Source organism: Staurois parvus, unplaced genomic scaffold (assembly GCF_062004578.1).
Source record: "Staurois parvus isolate SC_StPar_1 unplaced genomic scaffold, SC_StPar_1.0 ptg000581l, whole genome shotgun sequence".
In the NCBI taxonomy this organism is placed as follows: Eukaryota; Metazoa; Chordata; class Amphibia; order Anura; family Ranidae; genus Staurois; species Staurois parvus.
Window position 1 is genome coordinate 8,000,424 of NW_028318377.1, and position 19,474 is coordinate 8,019,897.

Sequence of the window (19,474 nt, forward strand, 5' to 3'; positions counted from 1 at the left end):
CTATGGTATAGATCTGAATATTGATCAATCCTGAAGTACTGACAGCCAATCTAATTTCTTGAGGTCCAAGAATGTCAGAACAGTACAGATATCCCCCAAATGACCCCTTTTTGCAGAGTAGACAGTCCGACGTACTTCATAAGAGGCATGGCGAGTTTTTTGAAGTTGTATTTTTTTTGTCATAATTTTTTGGAAAATGAAAAAATTAAAAAAATTATTTTCACTATTTTTTTTTTACATACTGTCACCAGTGCAGTACAGCGTCATCATATAACTGGCATGGCGGTGAACAGGGACACTGACTGGTGACAGTATGAAAAAAAAAAAAATATATATATATCTTTTTTTTTATTATTTTTAATTTTTTATTAGATTTTTTTTCATATTTTACTATGACCAAAGTAGTACAATGTTACCATAGTAACATTGTCCGAGGTACACGGCCGGTGACAGATTGTGCTGCTGCGCGGCTCTGCAACCACGCGAACTGCGCATGTGCGGGAGCACGCCAAATGGCGTGCACCCGGGAAGCTGATGCATTTTTGCGGCCGCCAAACGCCTATAGGTCAGGCGGCTAATGGTTAAAATATACCTCTAATCATCCTCATGTGCATGGACCTACAGTAGGGTAACATTGAGCTACTTCTACAGGCAAAACTCAAAACGCCTGTAGAAGCAGCGATTTGTAAGCCAGTGTGCATAGATCCTTATCGTTTTTGAGGAACAAGTATAAATTGTAAATGTGTGTAAATTTTTTTCCAAAGTTGTAACACAAACGTTTTCTAATTTATGTACACAATTTCCAAAATTTTTATCTCTTCCAGCATTGATTATGCAGCAAACATCAGTCTCAAAGTCAATCACACAATTCCAAGTACACTGTTGGATCAAAAAATATATAATTTAATTAAAAACGTAGCTCTTACCCTTTATTGTTTTTTTCTGGGGTTTTTTTAATGTGTGTGTGCGTGTGTGAACCCAATAGGGTGAATTATTTTTGTGATTCTCCACAAAAATCTATTAACTACATAAAGTCACATGGAAAGTGTTTTGTAGCAGAATTAAAAAAATGTATATAATTTATTCATGATAGTTTTAAATGTGTTCTTGTATTACGATATAAATTCATTACATTTCTTTGGGTTTGGCCTTTCTTTCTTGTCCCCCCCCCCCCTTTTTTTTTCTTTTGACCTCTCTGGAGGTGAGGGAAACTCAGACTTAGCACTGCAAACATTTTTTCTTTCCTATTCCCTTCTTCCCCTAGCCTTACCTTATCCCATTTTCTAAATCTGCTTCCATCTCTGGTTGTTACAATATAAAATATATTGTGTACAAGACAATTTTCTCATTCTTTGTGCTATGACCAAACATACTGTGTACATGTTTACTATTTTTTTTGGAAACAAAATGTCTTTTTAAAAACCAATAAAATATTACTGAACAAAAGCTCTTTAGGCTTGGCAGTTTTCTGAAAGATTTTATGAACTGTTTTCCCGGGTACTAACAAAGCAGACCTGAAAAATTAGTTGAATAGATGAATTGGCTTTTTACAAATTGAGAACAAAAATGTCAAATTTTTATGAAAAAAAAACTTGTGAACTTTACCAGAAAGCTAAACGTAGTCCACCAATTTATACCTGGCAAGAGGGAGATGATCCATAAAAATTATTTGAAATGTTACATGCTACCATAGCATTTTATTTTCCCCATGCCTCGTTTATAGAAACACACACACAACCTATACTGTATATTCTACTATATATAACCTATCTGATATAGACATTAAGTGAAATGTACTTAGTAGTCAAATTCAATTTAAACTATTCCTCTAATTCCTATCATGAAAATGTTAATACCATTACATAGAAAATCTTTGAAAAATGTTGAAAATATCCTATCAATTTAATAATCATTAATTAATATGTCTTAAAAGTTTGTTTTTCTGCAAAATATATCTCACATAGCAATATAAAATGTCTCCTATGCCAACACACTATTCTTTTCATTTCATTTTTTTTTTATTAAGCAGCCTTCAGTGTATTTGTAACAGCTCACAAATAATCGAACTCTTGATTATTGATGTGTAGCATGAAAAACAGGCTGATAAAGGGACATGTGCTTCAAAACATATAAGAGGGGTTACTCATTAACATCCAGGTTACAATTTCATTCCTTATTTCCAGCTGTCAGTTTTAGGTGTATTGTTTTATCCTCCTGTATTCAGCATTCAATCCAGATGTTTTCCACCTTTGCTTTCATCTCTCTTTTTTCCAGCTACCTATTGATAGTGAATCTAGCAGTTGTGACCTGGTTTACTCTGGAAAAGGCTTTTCTGGGTTTTATGTCCCGATTTAATAATCACAATTTTAATATTTTACTTTATTAAAAAGTGTTTTACCTGCACTATCCCGTGCGCTCTGTTTTGTTTCTTTCTGTACGTTCAGTTATATAGCCTTAAAAAACAAATTTTATTGGCAGATTGCATAATTATCCTCAATACTTGGAGTTTGTATCAGGTATAAGTATTTAGCAGAAATAAACCTATACTCTGCTGTATAATAATAAGTCATATTTTACATTTTTATATTTTACATAAATATATTAAGCTGTAGAATAATAAGTCATTATATTTTTTACATATTTTTTTTATTTACTATTTTTATATTATATACACATGCCGATATTGTATGTAGTATTATATCTAAATCAACATTAAAAGAATTTCATAGCACTAGAACCAGCTACATAGCAAGTGGGAACAAATTCAGACCTGGTTCACATTCAATAAAAACTGCTCCCTTGGTTGCATTTATTTGGAATTATACATTATAAGTGTCAAGTGGTCTTACTCTTATCTATTAGAGCAGCAACACAAGGACATGCATAGCAATGAATAACTGAAATCAAGCTTGCCTTAAGTCTCCACCAATCCTCTTTATAGTACAATAACTCACAAGAGCTCCAAATTACACAAAGCATCTGAGGACCACTAATGAGTGTGTACCAAAAAATGCAAACAAATAAATGGCGGTTACTTATTAAGTTCATAAAGAACCAAATGAGGCATACAACTGAGATCTTTTGTTTTTGCTTCTATTAAATGCACCCATTATAGCCATTACCTTCATTTTAAACATGTGTTAAAGATTATTATGAAAGATCTGTGGTTTGGAGTAAGTTTTATTTGAATATACATTTTAAACTGATGTTTGATATCAGTTTTTATTCCAGTCAAAGTTTTTTTTTAATTGGAAACTTTTTTTGTGGAACAACATGGGGTAGAGTCAGAACTTCTGGCAGGTTTTTATTGTTGTCAGTGGCTCCACTGGGGACATTTTCCCAGTGACTGAAAATCAGGGATAGGGGTCACCTTGAACCAGGGGCGGACTGACCATTTGGAAACTCGGGCACTGCCTTAGGGCCCGGGGTCGGTAGGGGGCCCCATGAGATGCCCCTGGTAACTTTTTCTAGGCTTTTTTGAGTTTGGGCAAGGACACAGGGGCCCCATGATCCCCTATTGCCCGGGGGCCCATGAGTTGTCAGTCCACCCCTGCCTTGAACAGATTGTGCAAGCAACAATAAAACACTTAGAAAGGTTCTAACCTTTTGCCATTGTATTGGAACATAGGATTTCTTGCTGTCATTCTTACATTGAAGTTATTAACCATCACAACTGACCTATTTTAATTGGGACAGAAAGTATGAGGAAGCCTCTTCAATAAGGTCAGACAGCAAAAAAAAATCTATTCCTTCCCTACTTTACAAGCTGTACCTATACGACTGGTGTCTCATTAAAAAAAAAATCATTCTAAAACATGATACAATTATAGTAAATGGCTAATACTCATAATTAGAAAAAAATACATAGAAAAACATATTTTTACAGAAAACCTTAAAAAGTGGCTAATAAAAGTGGGAAATGACTATTAACAGTTTAAGTTGCTGTGGCCCAATTTCTACAGGTTGCCCATAGAGTTGCGGACAGTTCACAGTCCTGCAGGAAGACTAAAGTGGTCTCTCTAGTCTTTCTAAGCCAACAATGCCACAGGAACCAAAACTTTTATTAGTCAGTTCCCATTCTGCCCTTGCCCAATGGCAGTGTTCTCAGCTGCATGAACCAGTCACCATAGTACCATGTGGTGCAGTCCATTCCTTGTGATGACTGGCTTTGATCAAATGCAGAATAACGCCAGTCTCCACACATAGGTAAGAATTAATGAAAAGTGTCTGAGACAAATTTTGTCCTAACGTTGTCTCAATTGTAGCTCAGCCAATCAGCTTTTCAATTTCCATTTTCTAGGCTATGTGAAAAAAAGGAAAGTTAGAAGCTGATTGGTTCCAATGGGGTACTAGTTGAGAGAGAACTTGTGTAAAGACACTTTTATTCAATTCCCCCCGATAGCGTGAAGGAGCCCTAAAGGAAAAAGAGATACCATGTACAGGCAGCGTGAAGGTTTACCTGATTGAATACAATTTGAATGGATTGTTTAGCCCAAAATGCACACATACCGGGGAATTAACTAAGCTTCCTGAGCTATTGTAATGGTGCAGGAAACTAGAGCAAGCGGTGTGCACCACTTTACTGGAGCAGATAGAACTGTTTCAGTTCTATCTGCTTCACTTGTGCAAGTTTCTATTTCATTAAAATAGAAAGTGGTGTGGGTTCTGCAGCTAGTTATCCAAGAGATTGCAGCTTGTGTTTTTTTTCTCTGCTTGTATAGTTATAACACTGCACGAGCAGAGCCCACATAGTCCTCCTCCTCCCTCCTGCACTCAGCTGAGCAGGGGAACATGGATGGGCAGAGGGAATGAAGTATACAGCTCCAGCTGTACTGTTCTTTGCTGTGTCTGTTACAGACACAGCATAGAAATGAGAGCAGATCAGTCCTAATTAACAAAGTAATTTGTTTACTTGAAACAGGATGTGCTCCATTTTCTCAGCTTAGAAGAGTAGTGCAAGCATACAGCCGGCACAACTCTTTGTTAATTCCCCAGATGGTCATTCTTTTGATCTGAAGTTCACCACACGGATTACACGTTGTGCAATCTGATTGTATAACCTAATTTTGATTTAGCAGCAACTATGTAGTTGGGTGGCCTCTGTTAAACAAATAAATTTGATAAATGTACACTCATTGGCCACTTTATTAGGTATACCTGTTATAGGTACACCTGTTCAATTGCTTGGTAACACAAATTACTAATCAGCCAATTGCATGGCAGCAACTCAATGCATTTAGGCATCTAGACATGGTGAAGACGACTTGCTGAAGTTCAAACCGAGCATCAGAATGGGGAAGTAAGGGGATTTAAGTGACTTTGAACGTGGCATGGTTGTTTGTGCCAGATGGGCTGGTCTGAGTATTTGTATTTCAAAAACTGCTGATCTACTGGTATTTTCATAAACAACTATCTGTAGGGTTTACAGAGAATGGTCCAAAAAAAAGAGAAAATATCCAGTGAGCGGCAGTTGTGTGAATGAAAATGCCTTGTTGATGTCAGAGATCAGAGGAGAATGGGCAGACTGGTTCAAGATGATGGAAAGGCAACAGTAACTCATGTCAATATGCACCAAAATTTCTGAGGAATGTTTCCAACACCTTGTTGAATCTATGTCACGGAGAAATAAGGCAGTTCTGAAGGCAAAAGGGGGTCCAACCCGGTACTAGCGAGGTGTACCTAATAAAGTGGCTGGTGAGTATATAGATTGCACAAGGTTGTACTGTGTGTTGGCAGTTTAAGAGAGTCTAAAACAAACTCAGAATCCATGGGGTTTATTTATAAATGTTTGCACACATGATTAACATAACTTGCACACAAGATTCACACATTTCTATAACTGGTGACAGTTGTGTGAATTTTGTGTGAAAGCATCAATAAATTGACCTCTGTGTTTTGATACTTAAGCCTTGCACACATGATTTGAATATCAGATGAATGATAGGCCTTTTTTTTTTTTGCCTGATAGACTCGTTTAAAAATGAAGAGGTCACTAAAGTTACAAAAATTCTCGTACGACAGAATACAACTTCGGAAGTGATGTAATGTACTGTATTGTATTGTATTGTACTCTTTTGTTGGTGAGAATGCATGGTCTTGGTCCCTTGATTTTTTTGGAACACTACTGTTCTAATTAAAGGAAAACCATTTGTTCCGGTATCATACGAGAAAAGTGTTCGCATTTATCCTTTCAGATAATTTCACATGAACTGCCGCGTTTGGCTCTCGAAACCTGTGTACTAACGATCAGATTATCTGACAATCGCTCAGAAAGAGGACTTTTTCATCTGATTTTCTCATTGTGTGTACGAGGCATTAGAGTCCATGCATATGATGTGGTGGTCTGTGTCTCTAGGCCCAAGACAATGGTCTCACTCTTTAGTACAGCTAAACGAACTTTGGAGCCTTGGAGCAGGTATGATTGGATCTGTGTATCTGTGCAGACGAACAAAACTGCTAGTTTGAGGGCTTAAAGGCATATTCTGCCTTTAAAAAAAAAATTATATATATATATATATATATATATACCCAAATTTAAAAAATAAAAACTGAGCATTTATTGATTTTTTGCATTTGCAATGCACAGTCTCCTGTGGACTTTTCCTCCATCCCCAGGTCCATACCAAGCTGTGGGCTTGCAGCTATAGAGCTGAATGGAGTATCAATGGACTACAAGCAGGGGCGGACTGACCATTTGGAAACTCGGGCACTGCCTGAAGGCCCAGGGTCAGTAGGGGGCCCCATGAGATGCCCCTGGTACCTTTTTCATAGGCTGTTTTGAGTTTGGGCAAGGACACAGGGGCCCCATGATCCCCTATTGCCCGGAGGCCACATGAGTTGTCAGTCTGCCCCTGACTACAAGTGTGGTGATGTCACTGAACCCATGCTTCATTGAGTCCCTCTGCTGTGGGGGCAGAAGTACCCTGTGATTCAGGTAAGTTGGTGGTGGGCTGGGTTGGGGAATGGACCCATGTTACGTGTTACATATCAAATATGGATGTAACATGAAACATGCTGTCAAAGGTAAACTTGGCCTTTAAAGTACAACTACAGTCTCCTGTATGACAGTCTAAACAAATACCGAATATAATTACTATGGGATTCACTGCCACAAAGCCCACCTAGATTTGGAAATTTAATTTTAATATAATCCCCACAGTTAGCATAAATCAAGGAAACAAAAGCTACTAACAGTCATTGCAGTCTATGTTACATTTAGACCCCACATTTCATATTGGCCTGCACACTGTGTGCTCCCTACTGGAGCAAATTTGGTATAAAGTTATAGTTTCTTACGGCAGCAGAGCATTACGGCAGTGACCAGCAGACAGATGAGAAGAAATCCGCAAAGTCCTGCAAGCGGGGCCCAGATGTGCAGACTACAGTCAATCTTCCAGGATTCAGTTTTTGTCTCTGTTGGGACTATTAAAGAATAGTTGTAAGCATTTCTGTCTAGTCAATCTATTATATATATATATATATATATATATATATATATATATATATATATATATATATTTAGGCTAGCTAAATATAAAATTAGTGAATACATTTAGAAATTGAATCCATAAAATTAATTCATTGTATTTATTGAAGTTAATGACATTCTTCTAAACCTCTGAGTATCGGACAGCTTGGACTGAGAAGAAGGGGGGTAGATGCCTGATAACTTGTGCTGAAACTACTGCATTACTTGTCTTTAACTCTTAGTTCAAATAATAAAACTATTATGGAAAGTACTCAGCTGTGTTCTTGTAGGTGTACTAATATGGCTACAATTACCTTAAACATTAATTCATGAAAGGAAAGTCTAAAGGGGTTGAGTTACTAAAACTGGAGAGTGCAAAATCTGAAACCAATTGGCTTCCAATTTTTTTTCTGGTCAATGTTTAACCCCTTGGCGCCGGCGCCTCCCAGCCCTTTAAGAGTTCCAGAAGGCGGGAAGCAGAGCGGGGTTTTAGGTTATGTGACCGCCATGATTCGCGGTCATGGCGGTCACATGATCGGGAAAGGTCCCGATCGAAAGAGGAGATCGGGATCTTTCCGTGAGTACCGAACGTGTGCTGAGAGCGCGCAGGGCACGCACTCTTAGCACATATGTTTTTTTTATTAGAATGCAAATGTGCGGCCGCTCAGCATCTAGGCCCAGATGCCAGGAGGCTGCACATTTGCATTCAGCCGGCGCCAAGAGTTTAATTGAACAAGCTGATGTTAGAAGCTGATTGGCTACTATGCCCAGCTGCACCATATTTTGCACTCTCCAATGTTAGTAAATCAATCCCAAAGTGTATGTAAAGCTAAAAACATGTTTATTCTTCTATCTAGGGGCTCCAGGAGAGATAGTGCCCTAACAATGGCTCTGTTTTTGTAGCATTAAAATTAGTTTATCAGAAAAAATAAAAAAAAAAGCTGTTGCAAATATAAAACACAGGCACCTAGAGTACATGTAGCAGCCTCCTAAATCCCTCTGCTGTTAAAGTGGTTGTGACCCTCAGACATGAAATATGAACAAAGCATATCCCTCTATATTGTGTACTTGTCTCAATTAAGAGCATTAACTGTCATTTCTATCTGCTGCTAACAGCATGAATCACTCCTGACAAGTTTTCCTGACACCAAGAGAAAAATGGTGATGAGGGGGAGCCTCCAGCAGATTGACAGCCTCAGCTCTGTTCCTGTGAGCTGTGTGTGTGTGTGTGTGGGGGGGGGGTCTCTTTCTTCCAATCAGCTCTCAGAGCTCTCCTCACTGAGCTCTGCAGTGTGTAATTTAAGCTCTCTGCCCCCTCTTGTCTGAACTCTCAGACAAGCTTTATAAATTCAGCACTTTGAATAGATGTGGAGAAGAGAATACTGCAAATGGACAGGTACAACATATTTGTTTCAACTTTGTGTATCACCTGAGGCCAGTCACTTGGTATATGGAAGGGTTTACAACCACTTTAATTTTGGTCCCCTTCTGGCTTCGGCCCACTTCTTTTGGCCAGTAAAGCTGCCAATCATAGTGAATGTTCAATAGGAATGCGTGAGGAACGGAGCTTAGTAGCAAGTCCTGATTAAACAAGCTGATGTTAGAAGCTGGAAATGTCTGACTTTTGTCAGAATTGGCTGGGATTTGACTGTGATGGATAGATTACAGATAGGCTAATGTAAATGCATATATAACCTACATTTTTGTTAAATATTTTTTCACAACATTCTTTAACTGGGACAGTAAGACACACACAAAACAATAAAAAAAATTGCCAGGTTCTAATCCTGGAACCAAAAGACACCCCACAGTGCCTAGCTACCTTTTTTTCCAGAGATGCAGTTGCAGTTCTCTTCTGACTTTGATTCTTTAGCTGTGGTGGCTGGAGGTGGTTTGGTTGTTGTTGGTTTAGGTGTTGTTACTTGAAGAATGGAAAAAAATATTCGTAAATAGGAAATATGGTATTCATATAACACATTCTTGACCCTTAGTATAATATGGACTGCCTAGGGCTGTTAACTCTTTTCATGTCAAATCTCCCTGATGCCATAGGACACGGGTATCAAACTGGCGGCCCTCCAGCTGTTGCGAAACTACAAGTCCCATCATGCCTCTGCCTTTAGGAGTCATGCTTGTAACTGTCAATCTTGCAATGCCTCATGGGACTTGTAGTTTGGCAACAGCTGGAGGGCCGCCAGTTTGACACCCCTGCCATAGCATTTAAATAGAGATCCTTCATTTTAGGAAAGCTTTCTACCCAGTCTCATGAATTATCCTATAATGTTCTGTATTTCTTTTCAATAAAATGAATACTAAAAGCCAAACATTAAGGGCCATTTAACACCTATGCATGCCGATTTTAACAAGCACTTTTTCATGTGTTGAAAACAAGCATTGCTTGTGCATTTTGGGGGGACATGCCTTTTGTTTCCAATGGGCCCCAACACATGTCAATGCAGTAAACAAGAAACCTAACCCTTCAATGCACTGTAACTAAAAGTAAGTCAGGTAATATATACAGTAGCATATTTAACAGCAGAAGATGTTTTTAAAGGGAAACTGTACATTTGGTACAATTTGTCCTTCACGGCATGCCCCCACCTCTGGGGTAGGGCCCACTTGATCCTAAACTTATCTCTGCCCCCCTTCTAGAGATCTTCAATGTGCAGCCTTGTACAGAGCTGCACAATCTCTCTTTCAAAAGCAACCCTGCTGGGTCTTCTTTATCCTGTGTATGTTCAGTATGCCCACCTTCATTCCTTTGGGGAGAGCCATATTCTGCAGGACCACTAAACAATGAAGAGGACCCGGTAGGCACATCCTTTCATACCTCAAAATATTTTCAGTAATAATCATAAAATGAATACTAATAATTACCAAAAAAATAAACACCAGTGTTCGGGTTGTTCACATTGATCACCAATCAAAGTTCTTCCTCCCTCCGCCCACCCGTTTTAGGGGGCATTCTTCCTCCCAGATTGGTGGTAATTAGAAGGATGAAGGCCCCACTACATTGGTGTCTGCAGGATGAAAAATGCCCCATTACATTTGCCCACTGATCACCAGTTTAGAAGGATACTCTTCCTTCCACTGACTTGCAATGAAAAAAGAAATACTTCATCTTGTTGACCTCAAAGTTTACAAGGAACATCCAGGATTCCCTCACATTGGTTGTCACTGAAAGAAAAGTTGCCCCCTTACACTGATAGCCAGTGGGAATAATTCAGAATTGAGCCAGCATGGAAGCAATCCTATGGAAAAATGTAAGTATTACACCTTCATATGTAGTAATGCACGATTCCTTGAAAATGTAGTTAAAACCTTACCATACGTTATACATGCTGTCCATTTTGCATCAATGCTTTAAGCTATAGACCTGAAACCAGCATGCATGAAAGGGCTTCTAGCTTTCTCTGATTTTCCTGAGTTTTATACTTTTCCAGGTCAGTGAAAAAGAAAGCAATAAAGCCAGGGATCATTATACCAGCCATGCAGACAGCTATTTCAGAAAGTCAGCAATGGCAGCCACTACATTGCTGTAATGACAGATTTACATAAAAAAAACTCCAAAATATGCTGTACAGATATACTTTAAAGATATATCTTCTGCAGTATATTATCATACCTTCAGGATAGAATAGTTGATGTCCTGGACTGAAGGTTAGCGCAAAATTTTTAATAAACATACAATAATAAGTTCCCTGGTCCTTTTCCTGAAATGTGTCAATGGTCAGACTGAATGAGCTTCCTGATTTTTCTGCTTTGAAACGAACTTGATCTGTTGATTCTAATTGGAAAATTGATTTGTTCACCAAACTGAGATAAACAATTGCTTCTGGATTCTTTCCGTTTTTCCTCTGGCGGAACCAATATACTCCCTGCTCCATGGTTTCTCCAGTTTCACCAGAGCATTGCAGCCTCACTTTTGGGGTAGAGCCCCTCTGTACCTGAGGACCTTGGAGCTTCAGGTGCTGTGAACCTAGAAGAGATATTTAAACAAAATATGAGAGACCTATAGATGAGGCACACAATCCAATACTAAATGTTGAATGACTTTCTTATGGTCATTTTTAAAACCTGAGTTTCAATTTTCCATCTTAAAGAGATCCTGTGTCCAACTTAAAAAATGACTCTCTCTCTCCCTCCCTCTCTCTCTCTCTCTATATATATATATATATATATATTATAATGCTTAATTGCAGTTCTTGTTTACAGAAACATTATTTTAATTTTGTTTTTCAACTTGCTTCCAAATTTGACTTTTTCAAGAAGAGTCAATTCTCTAGTTCCCTTTGCCTCCTGCCATGCCATAATCTTCTTCTCATCTGGGAGAGTCCAATTACTGCCTGTGCTGGCCTAGCACCTCTGCCCCTCCCATGACCTCCTACATAACCTTTTATGTAGCTGCTGAGAGAGGAGCGAAGGAGAATACTATAGAGTGTCACTTGAATGACAGGCCTGATTCTTTTAGGGTTGCTGACATCACACCCAAGATGGTGGCACCCAGCAGCAATCTCAAGGCTTGTGACATAAGGGATATAAGGGAGACTTTTCCAAATAAATAACAGGTCTTAAATATGTTAAATGCACACGTGTATGTTGAAATGAATGCTCTAGTAAAAAAGTTTAGGGTCTGGAAAAAATAAAAAATAAACATATAATGATTCAAATAATGTAGCTAAAATGGACAATACACCCTTACTTAATATATATTCTGAAAGTCAGGTATGAAGAAAAAGTGATTATTTTCCTCAAAGAATGACATATATAATTTTAAGACAAAAATGCAATACTGCCTGAACCAAAAGAAGAAAAAGCAAAAACTATCATATAAAGAGCATCTGACTGGAGCAGGGGCGGACTGACCATTTGGAAACTCGGGCACTGCCCGAGGGCCCAGGGTCAGTAGGGGGCCCCATGAGATGCCCCTGGTACCTTTTTCATAGGCTTTTTTGAGTTTGGGCAAGGACACAGGGGCCCCATGATCCCCTATTGCCCGGGGGCCCCATGAGTTGTCAATCCGCCCCTGGACTGGAGTCTGCAGGAAGCAGTCCTGCAGTTCCTGCTCCAATCAGAGGCTTTTTATATAATAGTTTTGCTTCATTTTTTTTCTCCAGCAACACAGAGTTCACATTTTTTGGTGCTGATATATGGAATAAATAAGGAGATGTGAACAGCTGTGTCTACCTGACCCTTCAGACCGAGAAAAGAGCCCATTTCCTCAGAACAGGCATTTCTGGCTCTGAGTGGTGAGCTAATTTCAGCAACGTGTATTGCCGGCTGGTGAATCATTGGAGTTGTTGAGCGATCCCTTGGAGCTGCAGTTCTTTTTGTATGAGGCGCAGTATCTTGCTATTTCTGGTGAGTGCATAGTGCTGGTGGATTCACTTAAAGGAGACCACACTTTTCAGCAATCTACACAGATGATGCATTATTAATTCAGACTTTTGAATTTGGACATTATTTCTAGTGGTGTTTTAGCCATTAGCATTACTTTATATTTTCACATATTTTATTCATGGCATTTGCTTTAGCGCTGCACTTATTTTATTTATATTAATTTGGTTTGTCACCTTTTTCTATGTCAGCTTCTATTTTCCCCAAGCGCTCACTTTGTTTGGGCTGATATTGGGATACAGAAGTACACGTTTATGATAGCGTGTTCTAAGCATCAATCAGCATAATTCGCAAAACTGTCTCTCTCATTTGGCCACAATTTTATTTCATTTTTAATACCAAATCTTATATTGTTCATACTTTCAAAACCTAATTTCACAAAGGCATATAACACACATTTTTTTTAGCTGACTTTGTATTTAGTGGTGTGTTAACACTACTAGTTCTAAAGTGCACCATTTCCCAGACTATGGGCAATAAAGTATTTACACATTCCTAACAATCAGTAAAAGACCTTTAAAACAAGGCCTCATTGGTGTCTTAGGGTGCTCCTACATGCAGCAGGCAGTGGTCCGATAGCATTTAGGTGCTCCTGTCTGCTGTTGGTTCTGAGGTGTTCCTGTTCAAACTAACATTCCAATTTCAGTAAATGGAGAAAGAAAGGAAAGAGCAGCTTTGGAAGATGTTTCTAGAGCTTGCAGATCGACTTTTCCTCTTCAGAGCAGATTTCAACATCAGGGAGGATGCTGAAGTCTATGGTAAAGATTTTGGGCTATCTCTTTTATCTATTAATGTGGGACCTTCAATACATGGACTGCACCATCTTGATGTGATAGGTGATATTTAATTTGGATACCACAGAAATGATGTCCTAAGTACAGGGATGGAATAGTAAAACAGTAAGTGGCACAGAGGACCTATTCTTTGAGGAAAGATGAAATGAAATGAATTCATAAATAAGAAGATGTGATTTAAAGAAATATACTGTATATATAAAATAGATGAGCCAGATACAAAATTCAAGGAAAGTTGTTCACTTTTAGGGCACTCTAAAATTTATAAGAGCACTCCTTTCATCCAAAAGAAATGTAACCTCCATATGAACAAAGTCTTTATTTTAACAGATGTGAAAATGTAGAAAAGAGTTCAACAGGGGCTGATTTTAGCAAAATTGAGATATAGAATTGGATTTGTTCCTACAAGCATAAAATAAGCATAGAAGCATAGAAAATGTAAAAAACATTTAAAAGCATAAAAATCTAAAAGCTTATACAGCAGAATGGTGACGCGAGGCCGTATCCTATTGAGTTTGGTAGTCAGAAAGTATTTTTCCCTTATTAAAGCAAACTAAATCATGGGTTTTAACACACTTTGCTGTTCATGAAGTCCTGAATGCTGCATTTTGGGTGCATTAAGCTGAATATTAACATTCAATTCATATCAACATAAGTACTGTTGTATAAGTACTATAAGTTATTGTAAACCCATCAAAAGGTTTTATACCTGGATCAACTAGCGGTTAGGCATTCTGAGGCTCTAAGTTGTTTAATTTCATTAATGGTTAAACTTGGTGAACAGTTTATATTCTATCTATATAACCACCTATTAAACTTATTCCCATCTATAAAATTTATTATGTTAATATAGGCACTTGTTTTTTTTTTGTAGACAGTGGCCTATAAACATTCACACCATTACAAGGTCCTCTATACAATTTTTCTTAAGATTCCAAACAGCAGAACCTTCTTGCTGAGCTTCATACAATACACAGTGTATGGAATGCTGGGTTCCTGAAAATGACCGATGAAATGTAGAATATATGCTTAGATATACAGTATTTTAAAGGAACTACAAATAATTATCTCCGAACCTGCTTTGATAGATTGATTGTAGGCGTATAGGCTTGCTAGCAAAAAAGTTGAGAACGGTAAGTAATAGCCTCTTATTTACAGCAAGAGCTCAACTTTAAGAAAATCTTTCCAGGAGAGCTATACTCCTAAAGGGACACAAAAACAAGTTCCAGCCAATGTGAAGAGAACTGTTAAATGTGAGAAGAAAAATGCTGAGGATTGGTATTGATGGTTTTGAGTTTAACATTGTCTCACCTAAACCTACTTAGTTGCAAGCTTTCATGACTGGTTAGGTTGCTTTTTCAGTTATTAACAGTAGAATACGAGAAGAAGGAATGAACATGTCCTGGAACCTTCTAGCTATAATAATTTAGGTTAAACTGTTGGCAATAATTGATTGCTAACATGGTAGACTCCACTACTGCTGTACAAATTGATGAAAAGTGATGAACTGTGTAAAACACAAATATGGTACTCATTCTTGTGGAATTAAGTCAACCCTAACTTTAAAATGTACTTGTGTGCCGTTCTGTATCCTCTAGCAACTAGCAGTTCTAAATCTGCATCTATCACTGTACTAAACGGTTCTAGGACACACTTTACTCTGAATATGCTAAGCCACGCAATTTTCCTTACTCTTGTTTCGTAGTATATGTTTGTCATGACTCAAGATACAGCAAATTACTTACAGTCTGCAATCCGCATATGAAAATATATTTAAATGATATAAATTTATGTATAATTTTGTCTAGCACGGGATGTGTAACCATGCCGTAAAATTCATTAGTAATTAAAAAGTAATTAAAAGTTTAGATGAGGTTATATTATTTCATTATTTATTCAGGTTACATACCTCTTCACCTCAGTCTTTCTCAAGGTTATTAGTTTGTGTGTGCATTTTTTTATGCCCCTAGCTGTGTATAAATAACCACTTACATTTTAAATATCTAAAAATAAGAGGAACCCTTGAAATAACCTTTTGAGGCTCAGGGAACCCCTCCTAATAATCACTATAACTACAGCTCGCAGTCCATTAGTGTGACGCTTACTGGGAGGGAGGGAGAAGCAGAAATTGATTATTTCTTAAGGAATCCCTTGCAACCTCAGGAGGAATCTTAGGGTTCACAAGAACCCTGGTTGAAAAAGACTGCTCCAAACTGTTGCGACCTATGTACATTAAGAAGAATCACTTGTATATGCAAGAAGATCATCCTTTGACAATCAATCAATCTTTGACTTTTGATCATTTTGGATAAGATAGATAGACAGACAGACACATAGATAGATATATACATAGATAGATAGGTAGATAGATTAGATAGATAGACAGACAGACCTGATTGACTGATTAATCAATAGTTGGTTAGATAGGTAGACAGATTGAGAAAGGCCCTTAGGCAAATGACTTGTGTTTTCGTTGATGTTTTAGCCTTTACATTCTTTCATTAGTTTGGATAAGACAGACAGACTAGTCCAATGATTTGATAGATGATAAGTAGCTAGATGAACAGAGAGATGGTAGATAGATCAATAGATGGATGAATAATATTACCCAGACCAATGGATTGATGGAGATAGACAGACAGATAGTGGGACAGAAGATAGATAATCTGTGTTTTAGTTAATGTTTCAGACTTTTTGGCTAGGATGGATAGATAGATAGATAGATAGATAGATACATACATACATAGATAGATACATAGATAGATAGGTAGATAGATTAGATAGACAGACAGACCTGATTGACTGATTAATCAATTGGATATCTAGACAGACAGAATTACACAGTTGCTTCCTAAGCCTCTGTCTTCTTTATTATGAAGTTTACATATTATACTACATGGTATACTATATTAAACATAGCTGCATAATTGCCATTTGCTGCTGATTCCACTGAGCTGGCCAGAACCAACTCTTGAGGGAGTCTATTCCACATTCTCACAACTCTCACTGTGAAGAAACCTTTCCGTGTTTGGAGATTACATTTCTTTTCCTCCAGATATAAAGAGTGCCCCCTTGTCCTCTGTGATGACCTCAGGGTGAATAGCTCTACACCGAGTTCACTATATGAACCACTGATGTATTTATACATGGAGATCATATCCCCCCTTATGTATTATACATGGTGATCATATCCCCCCTTATGTATTATACATGGGGATCATATCCCTCCTTATGTATTATACATGGAGATCATATCCCCCCTTATGTATTATACATGATGATCATATCCCCCCTTATGTATTATACATGGTGATCATATCCCCCCTTATGTATTATACATGGAGATCATATACCCCCTTATGTATTATACATGGAGATCATATCCCCCCTTATGTATTCTACATGTAGATCATATCCCCCCCTTATGTATTATACATGTTGATCATATCCCCCCTTATGTATTATATATGGTGATCATATCCCTCCTTATGTATTATACATGGTGATCATATCCCCCCTTATGTATTATACATGGAGATCATATCCCCCTTATGTATTATACATGGAGATCATATCCCCCTTATGTATTATACATGGTGATCATATCCCCCCTTATGTATTATACATGGAGATCACATCCCCCCTTATGTATTATACATGGTGATGATCATATCCCCCTTATGTATTATACATGGAGATCATATCCCCCCTTATGTATTATACATGGAGATCATATCCCCCCTTATGTATTATACATGGTGATCATATCCCCCTTATGTATTATACATGGTGATCATATCCCTCCTTATGTATTATACATGGAGATCATATCCCCCCTTATGTATTATACATGGTGATCATATCCCCCCTTATGTATTATACATGGTGATCATATCCCCCCTTATGTATTATACATGGAGATCATATCCCCCCTTATGTATTATACATGGAGATCATATCCCCCTTATGTATTATACATGGTGATCATATCCCCCTTATGTATTATACATGGTGATCATATCCCCCCTTAATCTCCTCTTCTCAAGAGAGAATACATTCAGTTCCTCTAATCTTTCCTCATAGCTGATCTCCTCCATGCCTCTTCTCAGTTTGGTTGCCCTTCTCTGTACTTTCTCCAGTTCACCAATGTTCTTTTTGTGAATAGTTACATAGTTAGTCTGGCTGAAAAAAGACAAAAGTCCATCCAGTTCAACCATAAAAAAAAGTTATAATCCTATACCCACAGTTGATCCAGAGGAAGGCAAAAAAAAACAGCAAAGCATGAACCAATTTGCTCCTGTTGGGAAAAAAAATCCTTCCCGATACCCCAAGACGCAATCGGATATTTCCTGAATCAACTTTACCTATAAATGTTAGTGTCCAGTTATATTCTGTGTATCTAAGAAATAACCCAGGACTTTTTTGAAGCAATCCAATGCCCAGCCTCAGGTTTTCAATATCTGTTGGCATTGTTCTTTTTTTCCATATAAACTATAAGTGTGCATTTGTTATTTGACATACTATGACATCTTGATTCATCCTTTATCAGTGAATCATAGTCTCTTTAGGAGTTTGTATGCTAACATTTACTGAATACTTCAAAAATGCACATAAACAAATTATTCCCATCTGAGCAGAAATTTGTCTGACAAGCTTTCAAGGAGCTCAGCAATAAAGTTCTCCTGAAGATGATTGCACTCTGTATAACTGTGCCTAAATCACAAAACAATTATATTTGACATTACCATTTGCTGGTGATATTGTGTAATATTTGCTGCTATAGATTTGCTAAAATGCACTTTAGACCAAAACTAGCTACAGAAGTCAAAATAAATAAAAATAGTAGCAAAATAAAAACCGCAAAAACAGCAAAAAAGCTATAATCCAAACATTTAAAATTTTGAAATCATTTGAAATATTTAAAGTCTAGTTCAAATGAAATATGTTACATGTGAAGTAGAATAATAGTGTGTTACAGTGGACTCACATAATGTAAAAAACTTGCCTGCTTTCTAAAAGCCTGCTACAATTGCTGTTTTATAGCAGTGGAAAAGTAATGCCGGGTTCTGTTTGAATATCCAACTCTATAGCAGAAAACTGCTAGTTCTGGGAGCTGTCTTGAGCCTGCATACTGATGATAAATATTCCAAATGGAAGCTCTCATGCTAAATTTATTACTACTACTTTATTTAATTTATAAACTGCTGCATGTCCAAATTCTCTTGCTTATAGATTCCCTTTGTTGTAACACAGGTGACATAAGAAGTCTAATAACAGCTGACCAGACAGGTGAATGTGAGGCGAACAAGTTCTAACTTACCTTGGAAGTGGCAAAAGAAAATAAGCAGCATGGTGCCCGTCCCCATTATATTGTCCTTCATGGCTCTGCTGAAGTCTTCTGTCAGTAATGAATGTGACTTTCATTTCTGGGGCCCCAACACAGAGAGAGGATGTGATGTCACTCAGCTTCACTGCTAACAGAGAAACACACAATATAGTGAATAAATATGAAACAAAAGATAAGCAATAAACATGTCCATTATATTTCAATATATTTATTACGAATTTTTAGAAACATTATACAGTAAGATAGGAGATGCAACCCACCAAACATAAAAAGTAAGACAGTAAATTCAAGTACAATGTGTAGCAACGTAACAAAAGAATCGACCAATAAAGTGTAATGAGGAATACACTGGTAGCATAAACAAAGTTTGATCGATTATTTTATTTATTTCAGGTACTTCTATAGTGCCGTCAATTTACGTAGCACTTTACATATATATATATATATATATATATATATATATATATA

General features: G+C 37.5%; 1 protein-coding gene across 3 annotated transcripts in view; it reads right to left on the minus strand.

Annotated features, from left to right (window-relative positions):
- Positions 1–19,128, minus strand: part of CD8A (CD8 subunit alpha) — a 34,957-nt gene extending 15,829 nt beyond the window's left edge. For 2 of the 3 annotated variants that reach the window (XM_089692319.1, XM_089692317.1), the window contains exons 1-4: positions 18,980–19,128; positions 11,094–11,447; positions 9,291–9,389; positions 7,297–7,422 (exon numbers count right to left, since the gene is read on the minus strand). In XM_089692319.1, coding sequence (XP_089548445.1) covers positions 7,297–7,422; positions 9,291–9,389; positions 11,094–11,447; positions 18,980–19,040 — 640 coding nt within the window. In that variant the 5' untranslated portion in view covers positions 19,041–19,128. Of the gene's footprint in view, positions 1–2,398; positions 2,454–7,296; positions 7,423–9,290; positions 9,390–11,093; positions 11,448–18,979 lie in introns of all 3 variants that reach the window. The other variant, XM_089692318.1, reaches the window with a different exon arrangement.
- Positions 19,129–19,474: the final 346 nt, after the last annotated feature.